The sequence below is a fragment of the Diabrotica virgifera genome, chromosome 3 (genome assembly GCF_917563875.1).
Source record: "Diabrotica virgifera virgifera chromosome 3, PGI_DIABVI_V3a".
In the NCBI taxonomy this organism is placed as follows: Eukaryota; Metazoa; Arthropoda; class Insecta; order Coleoptera; family Chrysomelidae; genus Diabrotica; species Diabrotica virgifera.
This window is the reverse complement of record NC_065445.1, coordinates 148,851,536-148,867,353: the sequence shown is the minus strand read 5'-3', so window position 1 is coordinate 148,867,353 and position 15,818 is coordinate 148,851,536. Positions and strand designations below refer to the sequence as shown.

General features: G+C 32.8%; 1 protein-coding gene across 4 annotated transcripts in view; it reads left to right on the top strand.

The window, feature by feature from the left end:
- Positions 1 to 3,421: 3,421 nt before the first annotated feature.
- Positions 3,422 to 15,818, top strand: part of LOC114335457 (retinaldehyde-binding protein 1-like) — a 64,906-nt gene continuing 52,509 nt past the window's right edge. Inside the window, exon 1 of one of the 4 annotated variants that reach the window (XM_028285698.2) lies at positions 3,422 to 3,827. In XM_028285698.2, the coding sequence (XP_028141499.1) occupies positions 3,541 to 3,827 (287 nt within the window). In that variant the 5' untranslated portion in view covers positions 3,422 to 3,540. The remainder of the gene's footprint in view (positions 3,828 to 15,818) is intronic. The other 3 variants (XM_050645588.1, XM_050645587.1, XM_050645589.1) reach the window with 3 other exon arrangements.

Sequence of the window (15,818 nt, the reverse complement as noted above, 5' to 3'; positions counted from 1 at the left end):
TATGCCGATCCCGTCCTCTGAGTTAGTAAAGAAATATATATTATATTCCGCAAAAAAAATTTACAACCATCTCCCTCTACAACTTAAATCTGCAGCATCTTTCCCCAAATTCCGTAAATTGACAAAAGCCTACCTATCTGAAAGACCATATTATTCAGTAGAAGATTTTCTTAATCAATAACTAAGAAATTACAGTACCCTTTGCACAAGTAGTATTTTTATTATCATGTTTTTGTCTATATTTGGGTGTCATATGCAGCAGCTTAACTTTTAAACTTATTAATTACTAGGTAGACTATGCATTTGCAATTTACTTAAATTTTGCAATTGATTACTTCTGTTTAACTTCATTATTGTTATTATTGTAAATATATTGACGATTTATGTAATTTTAGTAAATTGGATTGTTATTGTTTTGTTTTCTTGACTTTTTATAAGCTTTGTCGATAAAATTGTACAATTTTTCATGACAATAAAGCATATTTCTATTCTATTCTATTCTATTCTATTCTATTCTATTCTATTCTATTCTATTCTATTATATTCTATTCTATTCTATTCTATAATTTACTTATGGTATCACGATAAATCATTTTTTCCGATTATAGCGCCGTTATATATATAAAGTTGCTTATTTTTACATAAACAATCTAAATCTGCAATAACAAATGGGAGTTTCCATTTAAGATTTCTAATGCCCGGTTGCACCAACAGATCTTAAGCTTAAGTCGAGAATATCATAAGAATTAATATAATATAGTTATAATATATTACAATAAGAATACCATAATATAATAATAGATATAATTGATAATCAGGTAAGAATCTAAAATTATGGTGAAACGTAAGTGATACTCAAAGAGGCCCTATTTATAAGTAGAGCTTAGCTAATCTGGAACTTAAGATCTGTTGGTGCAACCGGGCATAAGTTACCCCCATTCCACCTCCAGGGGGGTGTCGTGTTTAGTGTCATTCAATAGATTTTTTAAAAAATATTAAAAACTTATTTTTCACTTTTTCGCTCCGATCTTCATTTCGCGAATTATTCGATCGTCCCGGTGACGAGTTCCACCCTAGACACCAGGTACCTCAGAAATTATCGCCGTCATGAAATTCGTGTTCAGTTACCTCCAAAACCCACAAGTATAAAAATTGAACTCATTTCTGTTAATATTTCGTGAGTTTTAAATTTTTCATTTTCCATCTTTTCGAGATGCACTTTGAAAATGCATTTTCTTATTCAAGAATTTTTTTGCCAAAGATCAATTTAGTTCACAAACTTTCCTGACACTCTCCTGAATTAAATTTAAAAAGATGCATGACGATTCATTTTACTGCACAACATTCCTAGGTTTTGGGCTTTTTAGTGCTTCGTTCCTTCGCCTATTACTCCGACGACCGGTTTCGCTTATTTAGGATAAGCTAAATAAGAAAAAATCTTATTTACAGATGTGTCCGAATTGAACTATATTTTTGAAAATTCGTAAAAGTCTTTTGAAGGTACAATGTTGGTGCAAATTTTTTGACAAAATATACAAATCTCATTCTCTAAAATGGCAATTAGGTTTCTTCATTGTTATAAACAAATTAGCTGTGAATTAAAAAAAAACATGGCTAACTTTGGCCCAAATTGCTCTAGACTTGATTTTTTTATTTCAAAATTGTTGTTAAAATATACAGGGTGTAACAAAAATACAGGTCATAAATTAAATAACATATTCTGGGACCAAAAATAGTTCGATTGAACCTAACTTACCTTAGTACAAATATGCACACAAAAAAAGTTACAGCCCTTTGAATTTACTAAATGAAAATCAATTTTTTCCGATATATCGAAAACTATTAGAGATTTTTTAGTGAAAATGGACATGTGGCATTCTTATGGCAGGAACATCCTAAAAAGAAATTATAGTGAAATTTGTGTAGCCCATAAAAATTTTATGGGGGTTTTGTTCCCTTAAACCCCCCTCAAACTTTTATGTACGTTCCAATTAAATTATTATTGTGGTACTATTACTTAAATACAATGTTTTTAAAACTTTTTTGCCTCTTTATATTTTTCGGATAAACCAGTTTTAATCGAGATGCGGCTTCTTTTTTAATATGTTTACATAAAAATTTTATGGGGGTTTTGTGCCTTTAAACCCTCCAAATGTTTGTGTACGTTCCAATTAAACTATTATTGCTGTACCATTAGTTAAACACAGTGTTTTTAAAACTTTTTTGCCTCTTAGTATTTTTCGGATAGGGCACCTTTTATCCAGATGTGGCTTCTTTTTTTATATGGTTCAAAATATATCTCAAACTGTAATTTATAAATAAATTTTCATGATTACCACGTCTCGATAATCGTACTTACAGTACACAAATATGTGGTGGATTTGACAAAATATTCAAAATATCTCAAAAAAACTAACTTTTCGAAAAAGTACTAAGAGGAAAAAAGTTTTAAAAATATTGTGTTTAAGTAATTGTGCCACAATGATAATTTAATTGGAACGTACACAAAAGTTTGGGGGTTTTTATGGGAATAAAACCCCCATATAATTTTTATTGGGTGCACAAATTTCACTATATTTTTTTAAGATGTTCTTATCATAAGAATGTCACATGTCCGTTTTCAATAAGAAACCTCAAACAGTTTTCGATATATTGGAAAAAATCGATTTTTATTTTGTAACTTCAAAGGGCTGTAACTTTTTTTAGGTGCACATTTGTACTAAGGTAAGTTAGGTTCAATCGAACTATTTTTGGTCCCAGAATATGTGATTTAATTTATGACCTGTATTTTTGTTACACCCTGTATAAAGATATTTTTTCTACGAACAATACCTACTTTTAAAGTTATTCTAATTGTTTATAATCTTAAAATGTCAATAATTTTGTATTAGGATTTTCGACTATAATAAATAAATATTTTGTTTCTTTTTTTTTTAATATAATACATTATATTGAGAGTATAATTCTTCTACTTTTATTTGGCGCTAACTTCATTATTGACTGGCTGTGTCTTATGCTATTGCTGTTTTTTAATTTTCAAAACTCGGCATTTTGAAGCTTTCCCAATGTTCTAAAAATTCAAACTTTGTAATTTTCTGTCAACTATTTACCTTTTTAACGGGGTGCAAAAATCGAAAAAATCACGTTTTTTGCAGTAAATTGTTAATAATAATTAAAAAAAAACGGCTTCTAGAAACTTTAGGCAGAAAAGATGTAGGTTTTTTTCCTATATGTTTACAATAACTAAAAAAGTTTTCAGATACCTGGATTATTGAATGTCGCGAGGAGACCCTTATTTACCTGGACTATATTAATGTGCTAATCCTCATCAAAATGTTATGGTAAACACAAAATACCCAATTTTTCTTATACATGTTATAGATAAATAATATTTAATTTATTGATAACTCTTAACCTTCAACTATAAAACATGAAAAGATTTATACAGTTCAGAATCGAATAAAGATAAATAGTGAACAATATCTAGAACCTTAGAACTACGGCAATAAATAAACAAAATTTAACAGAATACTTCCAATCATGATCTTACCGTACAATTTCACGGCAGACGAGGTTATTTCGGTAGGAAGAACATCAAGAACAAACGTGGAAGCGGTAAAATCCTCGCTAAAAATTTGCAACGAAAGTTATGTCCCCAAAGAGCTTCCAGACGAACTGATCGTAGAGTTTCTTTTGGCTTGTGAGAATGATGTGGAATTTGCAAAAACAACTATTAGTGTACATTATAGATTGAAAAAGGAGGAACCCCTACTTTTTGATAATTATAGTGGTATAAATCCCGAAATTAAAGAATTATTCGATATTTGGTAAGTAGCTTTTTATTAGTCTTTTTAGGCATAATCTATATCTATTAGTGTTGCCCAAATGCAAGACCAAGACGAGCCTTAGAGAGTCTTGGTCTTGGTCTTGCACCAATACACCTGGTCTTGTTCTTGGTCTTGGTATTGCACTCCCGGTCTTGGTCTTGGTCTTGGTCTTGCAGCAAGAGTCTTGCAAGTCTCGCAGTTACCCACTAGCATATTGCTATTTATTAAACGTTACTTTAGATCTTAGAATAACGTAACAGTATAGGTACATTTTCAGCTTGACTTAACACACAGGGTGAGGCAGATAACCTTCCTATTAGAAATATCTCGAGAACTAAAAACAACAGAATCATGGAAATTGGAATAGGGGGTTTTGAATAGTAATCTATTTAATGAAAATATTTTTATATATTTCCTACTTCAAGTTATACCGGAAGTTTGCTTATAACTTCCGCTTATAACGTTTTTTAAAATGGAGCACCCTGTATATTTTTACATTTCTGAATTCTCTTCCATGTCTTATTTCTAAAAGTATGAGGTTTTGTAATGTTATATAGGGTAGTTTAAAAGATAATTACGTGTTCTTATTAATTTCGTAGCAATTTTCACACCCTGTAGGATTGTAGTTATTTGACATCAAAAACTTTATTTATGTTCAAATGATTTTTAATATAGTCTACTATTGTTAAAAATTATTAGTATATATATTTAAATGTTGCATTTTATATACAGGGTTGGTCGAAACTCGGAATGAGTATTTTCTGAGTTTTCTTTAATGGAACACCCTGTATTTTAGTATTGTAATGAAAGGATATTTTATGGTACTTTTTTATTTAATCGCGCCACAATGTTAACTACGTAGGTATTTTGATAGCTCAACCATTATTGGTAATTTTTAGGATCAGTCTAGGGCTAGATTAATATGTATTCCTAGATTAATATGTGTTTCGAAAAATTATTTGCGATTGAATGTTCACGACCAATCTAATAAAATTTCACGTATGTTTTGTTGCAATTAATATTTGGCTTGAATCACCAATAACTCACAAACTAAAGCAGTTAGGTATAGGGAATGCTTAAGAAATAAAAAAGTACCATAACATATTATTTCATTACAATACTAAAATACAGGGTGTTCCATTTAAGAAAACTCAGAAAATACTCATTCCGTGTTTCGACCAACTCTTTTTTTATTTTACTTATTTTTATTTTAGCTATACATACTAACAATTCTTAACAGTAGTAGACTATATTAAAAATCATATAAAATAAATAGAGTTTTTGATGTCAAACTTCTACAATTCTACAGGGTGTGAATAGTGCTACGAAATTAAGAAAAAAAAAAATGCAATTCTGTTTTAAACTACCCTATATAACATTACAAAACTTAATATTTTAACAACGAAGACATCGAGAAGAATTTAAAAATGTAAAAATATACAGAGCGCCCCATTAAAAAAAAGTTATAAGCAACATCCGGTATAATCGGAAGTAGGAAATAGATAAAAATATTTCCCTTAAATTGATCACTCTTTAAAACCCCTTCGTTCCCATTTTCATGATTCTGTTGCCTTTAGTTTTCGAGATATTTCTAATAGGACCTTTATCTGCCTCACCCTGTAGACATAGTAAAAACCAACCAAATTAATAAATGTCTAAACAACTCACATCGGGAGGGGTTTGAACCCACGATCTAAACACTATCCCTGCCTATACTCTCACTAACTGAGCTATCTACCATATCCTACGGGAGTCAGTTTGTTTTTTTAAACATTTGCATTTAATAACCTTATATTACATATTATGTGCTAAAACATGGTTAAAACACAAAAACCAAAATTAATGACATAAACTTGACTATATTAAAGAACATTCTCTGTCTAAAGAAAGGAATTTTGTTTGACCCATTGATATAGAATTGCAGAAAGGTTAAAAGTACAATGTTTAATAGTTATGCGATCTGGTATTTAGAATCCTACTAACGGAAAAACAATTGAGTGTGTGTTGTATTATATTTTTATCAACTTTAAAAAGTTTCAAGTTACTGTCGGCGTCACAACACAGATTTTTTTTATGAAAGGACAGCATTCTCAAAAACTAAATAGACAATTACATACAATTAATTTCAGAGCGAAGGTGTGCGTCGGCGTCGCCGTCGTCTGCTAGGACAGAATGCATTACAAAATATTTTATTTTTACATTGTAATAATTTATTATGACCTCTGAGTACGTGTCAAATAAATATGTCAAGTGTTCTTTTAATGAATATTTTGATTCGCTAGAACCGTGCATCATTTTCGTTAAAATCTTTTATAGGCCTGGATCTCGCGTATCAAAAAATAAGTTGATTAATAGCAAGCTGAAAATTTGTTAATAGCTTAACGGTGTTTAGTCGTTCAGCATCCGTTATGGCTTGCAAATTTTAGAAGCCTCGGATGTGTAACCGGAGAAAGTTTCCATTATTTTCAATCTGGTGGGATGTAGGGTAATATTTTTAGTATTGTTTCATGTGTTATTAGATTGAAAACTTAGTCTTTTGCTAGTAGTTGCCGCTAGGGCATCCCTGCCTTTTCGTTCGTTGCAAGCCGTAACTGCACGCCGGGGTTTGTCCTGGTTGAGTCAGAGAGAGCAGCATATGTGCCTCCTGATGAGAGACTAATAAGTTTCGAAACCGGTAGAGGTGCTTGCTGCACTCTCTCATTGAACTAGAATATGATGCGACTGTAGTTTCGTGTCGCAACGAAATTGAAAATGGTTATTCATTTTTGATTTACATGTTTACTCTGATTGGAGTACGAAGGGAACCATTCTCGTTGGAACTTTACCGCGCTGAGCAGATGGGACGTAAATTGTAAATTGTAAAATTCCCTCATCTTCTTTAGTCTCGGCATCCGTTATGGCTTGCAAATTTTAGAAGCCTCGGAGGTGTAACCAGAGAAGGTTCCCATTGTTTTCAATCTGGTGGGATGTAGAGTAATATTTTTAATATTGTTTTATGTGCTATTAGATTGAAAACTTAGTCTTTTGCTAGCAGTTGCGCTAGGACATCCTTGCCTTTTCGTTCGTTACAATCCGTAACTGCACGCCGGGGTTTGTCCTGGCTGAGCCAGAGAGAATAGCATATGTGCCTCCTGATGAGAGACTAATAAATTTCGAAACCTGTAGAGGTGCTTGCTGCACTCTCTGATTGAACTAGAATATGATGCGGCTGTAGTTTCTTGTCACAACGAAGTTGAAAATGGTTATTCATTTTTGATTTTCTATTGGATTCAGATCTAGCGGATTACCAGGCCAGTCGAGCACCTCTATCTGGTTGTTAACAAGGAAAATTGTATGAGTTTTTGCCTTGTAACAAGACACCGAGTCATGCATAAACGTGAAACTCTTATTTGTGAACTACTCCTGGACCTCCGGAAGCATTTTTGTTTGCAGTACTCTCGAGTACTGGTCCTGCTGCATTGTTTCTTCTACAGTGTAGAGTCTACCAGTTCATTTATTGTATATAATAGACCACAATATGATGCCCAGGGGGGCTTAACCGTCCTTAAAATACAAACCGCTTTGTATTTTTCCCTGGTTTTCGCCTCACAAGTTTAGATCTATCCATAAAGATCTGCACAGTAAATTCGCCCGAAAAACAAACCTGGAATATTATTATTAATTTGAAATCATAAACAAATTTATAAATAAATAAAAGAAAATCAATGTTAAGTAATGTTATTTGCCTGATTCCAATTATTAAGGGTCCAATCTTTATGACTTTTAACCCATTGAAGCTTTTATTTCTTCATGGCTGATGTGAGCAGCGGCTTTTTTGCAGGGCGACGCGCGACGGGTTGAAAACCCGTCTTTTTTCACAGATCTTTTTTCGGCGACGAGCTGTTGGTGTCATTTTGATGCCAGACCCCTGCATCATTTTCGTTAAAATCTTTTATAGGCCTGGATCTCGCGTACCAAAAAATAAGTTGATTAATAGCAAGCTGAAAATTTGTTAATAGCTTAACGGTATCTAGTCGGACAAACTTTACTGTACGAGAACACTGGAACAGGTTAAAAATTTGGAACGTCAAACTACGATCCCATCGTCCCATGTATTTTGTCGGACAGAACTTTAAATTGATTTATTACCGTTTCATTAAACTCTCATGCAAAAATCAGACTGCTATTTATCACTAACATAATTCCTGTCATTTGACAATATAATCTACTTGTCGGAATTATTAAAATGCCCAGTTGGTGATAAATACCAGTCTGATTTTCGCATGGGAATTTAGTAAAAGGGTAACAAATCAATTGGAAGTTCTTTTCGACAAAATACATGGGACGTTTTCGTAGTCTGACTTTCCAAATTTTTAACCTGTTCCACCATTAAAACTTCCTCTGTTTCAGTGTTTCCATACATCAAAGTTTGTCCGACTAGACACCGTTAAATTTTTAACAAATTCTCAGCTTGCTAAAAATCAACTTTTTTTTTGGTACGCAGGATCCATGCCTGTTAAGGTTGTTTTCTGTTTACCAAGACAATATTTCGATTTTTTTTTCGGTGGTGTAATTTTTTTATCGGCCACATTTTTTCGACACATTGTGTCATGGGATCAAAACCACATTGCCATTCGCCAAGTTTTTTATACGGTCCACAGTAGCCCTTGAAATTTTAGAAATTTATGCTATTTTTCTGTTGGAGTGATTAGTGTTCAATAAGAAAATTTTTATGTTCACTATTTTCCTTGGTGAGATTTCTTTGGCTTTTCCCATGATGTTCTGGTACCTGGTGGTTGGTGGTGCAACTAACATCCAATGTCTGCTGAATTCACAAACAATAGTATACGACTGTAAGAATATCACTAGAGAGCAGTGGAAACTGTTTATTATAAATTATATCTCTAATCATCAAGAATACAAAATAATATTCACATGAGTTACAAGCTAGGCTGGACAGCAATGACAAACAATGGCATCTGCATCTGAGTCAGGTATTGCGACGCCCGCTGTGTTGTCACTTTTGCCTGAGTATTTATTGTACTTTAAGGTGATACAGTAGCGATCAACAGGTAGCAAAAACGCGTTCGAAGATTGCGGCTGTAATTTTGAATATTTGTTCGAGATATTTGGCACACGTATTCGTAATATAATAAAGAATGGCGGTACAGAGCCCAATTTGAAAAATATATTAATATGTGGAAATTACTCTGTAATTAAGTACAATATTAAAAAAACGAGCCTGTACCGCCATTGAGAAGAACAAAAAAATACACTTTCTTTAAATAAACTTTTTTATCCGATGCCTAGATTTTGTGTCATTTTGGAACTACTAAAATTTTTTATTTCATTAGTAGTTCCAAAATGACACAAAATCTAGGCATCGGATAAAAAAGTTTATTTGAAGAAAGTGTATTTTTTTGTTCTTCTTAATGGCGGTACAGGCTCGTTTTTTTAATATTGTATTTAATTACAGAGTAATTTCCACATATTAATATATTTTTTAAATTGGGCTCTGTACCGCCATTCTTTATTATATTACGAATACGTGTGCCAAATATCTCTAAAAAATATTCAAAATTACAGCCGCAATCTTGGAACGCGTTTTCGCTACCTGTTGATCGCTACTGTTTCCTCTTAAGTGAAATTTCAAGATAATCAAATGGAAACAAACGCATTAATATACAGTGAGGACGTTTGAGTTAGAATAAATTCATTTTCTTGAAAATAGGCAATTTTGGAGAGAAATTATAGAACAGGTCGATTTTTATTTTTCAATTAGGACTTTTTGGCAGATATATAATACTAGTGACATCATCCATATGGGCATGATGACGTAATCGTTAATTTTTTAAAATGAGAGTAGGGGTCGTGTGATAACTTATTTGAAAGGTTATTTAATTCTCTATTCAGTAATGTAATCATTAACATAATTATTAATACAGAGTGGCCAAAAAATTAGTTTTTGAATTAAATAAATTGAAGCAAAAAGAAGAATATATTGTAATTTATTTAATTCGAAATACATTTTACTGCTGTCAGAAAATAAAAAAAAAATCAAAAATTAATAGCCATTTTCAATTTCATTGCAACACAAAACTACAGCCGCATCATTATTCCAGTTCAATCAGAGAGTGCAGCAAGCACCTCTACCGGTTTCGAAACTTAACAACCTCTAATCAGGAGGCACATATGCTGCTCACGGATTGCAACGAACGAAATGACAGGGATGCCCTAGCGGCAGCTGGTAGCAAAAAACTAAGTTTTCAATCTAATAGCACATAAAACAACATCCAAAAATGTTACTCTAAAAAAATGTTTATTTAAGAGGCTACAGTAGCGATCAACAGGTAGCAACAAACGCGTTTCAAGATTGCGGCTCTAATTTTGAATATTTTGTCGAGATATTTGGCACACATATTCGTAATATAATAAAGAATGGCGGTACAGAGCCCAATTTCAGAAATATGTTAGTACGTGGAAATTACTCTATAACTAAATAAAATATTGAAAAAGGAGCCTGTACCGCCATTAAGAAGAAAAAAAAAACTTTCTTCAAATAAACTTTTTTATCCCATGCCTAGATTTTGTGTAATCTTGGAACTACTAAAATTTTTTATTTCTAACAAGAAATGGAACATATTATAACTAAATAACTAATTAGGCAACATAGACAAATTATCACTGTCATTTTGACAAACCTGCGTCAGGTTTTCTCTAATCTGTTCTGTCATCTTTATCGATATCTATTCAGTGCAGTAGTGTGTCAATTTAAGAATTCGTTATTGTGGTTTCATAGTAAAGTAGTGTTTAGTGATAGTTAATTTATTATATATTTGTATAATAGGTCTGGATCCCGCGTATGAAAAAAAAGTTGATTAATAGCAAGCTGAAAATTTGTTAATAGCTTAAGGGTGTCTAGTAGGATAAACTTTGATATATGCGAACACTGGAACAGGGGCAGTTTTAACTGTGGAACAGGTTAAAAATTTGGAACGGTCACACCACGAAAACTGCACATGTATTTTGTCCGACAGAACAGACTTAAACTCTCCGAACAGAGATTAAACTCTCATGCAAAAATCAGACTGCTATTTATCACCAAATTGGCGTTTTAATGAGTGGAACATGTAGAATATTTCAAATGACAGGAATTATGACAGGTGATAAATAGCAGTCTGATTTTTGCATGAGAGTTTAATCTCTGTTCGGAGAGTTTAAGTCTGTTCTGTCGGACAAAATAAATGTGCCGTTTTCGTGGTGTGACCGTTCCAAATTTTTAACCTGTTCCACAGTTAAAACTGCCCCTGTTCCAGTGTTGGCATATATCAAAGTTTATCCGACTAGACACCCTTAAGCTATTAACAAAATTTCAGCTTGCTATTAATCAACTTTTTTTTCATACGCGGGATCCAGACCTATAAGTTGTTGGCCTCTTTGAAAGAATAGATTGTTGTTAATTGTGAGTTTTAGTTGTATGTAGGTAGGTATAGTAGGTAAGTATATTTAACGTAAAAATATTTCGAATTCTAATGTGAGTATATAAAGTTTTAGGAGGATTTCTTATTCTAAAAATATTATCAATAGTTTAACAAAATGGAAAAAGTAAATCAAAACGAAAAATAAAGTGAAACATTTCAAGAAAAATTCCATTAAAAACCGTGCCAAAATTATGCGAAAATCGAAATTTGTTTCGCTTCACAACAAAAGATGATTATTTATTATTGTTTTATTATTAGATATTTCGTAAATGAAAATGAGCTTCTAAAACAAGAGCTGCATCAGCAGAAAAATAGAATAGACCAAATAGAAAGAGATATGAAGAGGAAAAACCTTATAATACACGGCATTGAAGAAACAAGCGATGAGGACACACAAATGTTGGTAAACAAAGTACAAGACATCATTAACAAAATGGAAATACCTTGCAAAGCCAACCAAGAGGTCTCAGACATTAGAAGAATAGGAGACAAAACTAGAAATTCTGAAAGACCAGTCCTGGTAGAGTTAAGAACTGGGAATAAAAGAACGGAAATTCTTAAAGCTACATGGAAATTAAAAGGATCGAAATGGTTTGTTAATGAAGATTATCCAAAAACCATAATCGAACAACCCAAAATACTTATAAAACACATGAAAGAGGCAAGGATGAAAGGGTACAACGCAAATATTAAATATAACAAGTTAATAATTAACGGAGACGAGTATGATATACACCAGATCAAAAGATGGAACAGCGATTCCGAAGATTTTAGAGAGGATACTATGGCAGAAACTACAAAGAATAGAACTGGAACAAGAACAACGAGTGAAAGATCACCACACGGAGACACAGAACTAGGTCCAAGAGAAAAAATAAAGAAAGTAAACGAAACTCAAACATTAAAAAACTAGAATTGGAACGGAAACTCATTATGACGACAACAGAACGAAAAATGGACAATGCAATGATACAAAAGGACATGAGAACAAGCAAGATTAGCAAAAAGAAAGAAAGTAAGAAGAGTAATACAAAAAAGAAAAAAAGAGAAGGTGGTGTTATAAGAATAGCTTCATGGAATATAAGAACATTACTTAGAGCAGGAAAACTGGAAGAAATAACATCAGTTCTGATACAGTACAACATAGAAATAGCAGCATTGCAGGAAATTCGATGGAAATGGAAAGGACAAATAGATCAAAAGAATGGTACCTTTATATACTCAGGGGAAGAAAAGCAAGGACAACATGGAGTAGGATTCATAGTAACTGGAAATATGAAAGACAAAATAATGGAAGTCAGACTAATAAACAAAAGAATAGCCTACCTAAGGATTGAAGCTAAACCGACAAACATATCCCTACTAAATGTTTATGCACCGACAGAAAATGCGAAAGAGGAGGAAAAGGATTATTTCTACGACACTATGGAAGAATAGCTAGAAAAAATACCAAAAGAAGATGTGATATTAATATTGGGCGATTTTAATGCACAAATAGGAAAGGAGGATTATATACAGCAAATAGCGGGCAAACATACAATACATGAGAAAACGAATGACAACGGGCACAGAATATGCAACATGGCGACAGGAAACAATATGTCTATCAGCAGTACAATGTTCAAGCATCCAAGAAAACACAAAGTCACATAGGTTCCTCCAGACCAAAAAACAGAGTCACAAATAGACCACATATTAATATCGAAAAGAAGACAATCAAGTATAATGGATGTGAGAAGCTACAGAGGTGCATGCAGAGATTCAGACCATTTCCTGGTGGTAGCAAAGCTGAGACAAAAGATGAAAGTAATGAGAAGGCAGAAAGAAAGGAATAAGAGGTGGAATATCGAAAAATTGAATGAAGCAAAAGAGATACAAAAGTATGGAGATGAAATAGGTAAAAGAATTGCCGCACTGAATAAGGATAGAGATGATATCGAAGAAGTATGGGGGGATATTAAAAAAGCAATTAACCACACGGCGGAGACTACACTAGGGACGAAGCAAATCACAAAAAAGAAGGACTGGTTCAATACAGAATGTAAAGAATCAGTTGAAGAAAAAGTAAAAGCACGAAAGCAGTGGATGCGGACACATAAAATTGAACATAGAGACATATACGAACAAAAACGAAAGGAAAGCAACAAAATAATAAGACAACATAAGAGAAAATTCATGGAACGTCAGTTAGAGGAAATTGAGGCGGAAAGTAAGACTCAGAACACCAAGAAATTCTACACAAAAATCAGAGAACAGAATAGAGGTTTCAAACCAAAAGTAAGTGGAGCTAAAAATAAACAAGGGCAAATAGTAACACAAGATCAACCATATATGGAAGTCTGGATGGAACACTTCAAGGAGTTATTGGCAGAAAATCAAACAGAAGAGATTACAGAAATGGAGGAAGAGTGGCAAAATAATGGAACGAATGAGCCAACACTCGAAGAAGTAATCGAAATAATTAAAAATAACAAAAACGGAAGAGCACCCGGGAAAGATAACATAAACAGCGAACTCATAAAATTAGGAGGAGAACCGTTGCATAGGGAAATACACAAACTGATAGTAAACATCTGGAAAGAAGAGAAAATGCCAGAAGAATGGCAAACAGGGCAAATAATAACGATACATAAAAAGGGAAACCAACAAGAATGTCAAAATTACAGGGGAATAACATTACTGAGTACAGTATATAAGCTGTTGTCAACCATAATACAAAGAAGATTACAGGAAGCAACAGACAATAAGATAGGGCAATATCAATGTGGATTCAGGAAAGGAAAATCCACAATAGATGCGATGTACATACTAAAACAAATAATGGAGAAGGCGAACGAATCTAACATAAACTTAGCAATACTTTTCGTAGATTTTAGACAAGCTTTTGATTTCATCAAATGAAAGCAACTATTGTAAATACTAAAAACGCTACAGGTACCTCTTAAATTAAGAAAACTTATAAAAATGACGATGAGTCATACCAGAGTGAGTGTGAAAACGCAAATAGGGGAAACAGAAGAGTTCGAAACAAACAAAGGAGTGAGGCAGGGTGATAGTTTGTCCACAACATTATTCAACATGGCAATAGAATATATTACCAGAAAAATGAACAAAGGAACACTCAGAAATAGAGGAGGTCAAATTGTAGCATATGCCGATGACGTCGTGATAATGGCAAAGAGAAGAGATATATTAACGCAAATGGTAGAGGAACTCATTCAAGAAGGAAAAACAGTGGGTTTGAGTATTAACGAAAACAAAACAAAAATGTTAAGATTAGGAAAAAAACCTACCAATAGTGAGGTCAAAGTGGGAAGATACAAATTTGAAGAAGTAAGTAAATATAAGTATCTAGGAGTCATGCTGTCAAATGATGGAACAAGAGAAAACGAAATAAAAGAGAAATCATTGGCAATAAATAGAGCATTCCAAGCCAACAAAAAAATGATAAAAAGCAAGATATTAACAAAAACAACTAAATTAAGGCTCTATGAAACATTACTTAGACCGACATTAATGTATGGAGCAGAAGTGATGACAATGACCAAGACAGACGAAGAAAATTTGAGAAGAACTGAGAGAAAAATAATTCGGGCAATATTAGGACCAATAAAAACAGCAGAAGGTGAATACAGGAGTCGAAGAAATAATGAAATAAATGAGGAATTGAAGGGGCAAGATATAGTCAGGAGAATAAAGATACAAAGATTGAGATGGCTTGGGCATGTATGGAGAGCAGGAGAAGAGGCGATAATAAACATAGTAACAAAGTGGTCTCCGACCGGTAGGAGACGAAGAGGAAGACCGAGGTCCAAATGGCTGGAAGAGGTGAAGCGAGATCTAGAGGACATGGGAATTAGAAGCGAGATCTAGAGGACATGGGAATTAGAAATGCAGAAGAAAGAGCAAGAGACAGAAGGAGCTGGAACCGGATATGTAATGCAGTCTAAGAAAAGAAGAATAGAGGACTGATCCACCTCGAAAACATGGATCTAGAGAGCCTGTGAAGGCGGCGCTACCCCCACGGGGGTGTTTTAGCCACTATATATATATATATATATATATATATATATATATATATATATATATATATATATGTATATATATATATATATATATATATATATATATATATATATATATATATATATGTATATATATATATATATATATATATATATATATATATATATATATATATTAGATATTTCATGCAAATACCTTTCTAAGTACCTATCTTAACATAAAATTTTCACCCATTTTGGTTTATTTTTATAATATCTATTTATTAATAATAAAATCGTTTTCTATTACTTCCATTTAGCGCGACTATGATACTGTCAAAATATTAAACTTAGATAATGTCAAAGATTACCACGGTTGCCAAAGTTTATGATACTATCTCCCGAAGTTATAATATTTTGTTGCTACCTGTTGATCGCTACTGTTTACTCTTAACAAACAAAAATTTCTTTCCGCTTAAATCAAATGATCAAACTGATAAGAGCCAGGTGGATGGCAACTTTAACAT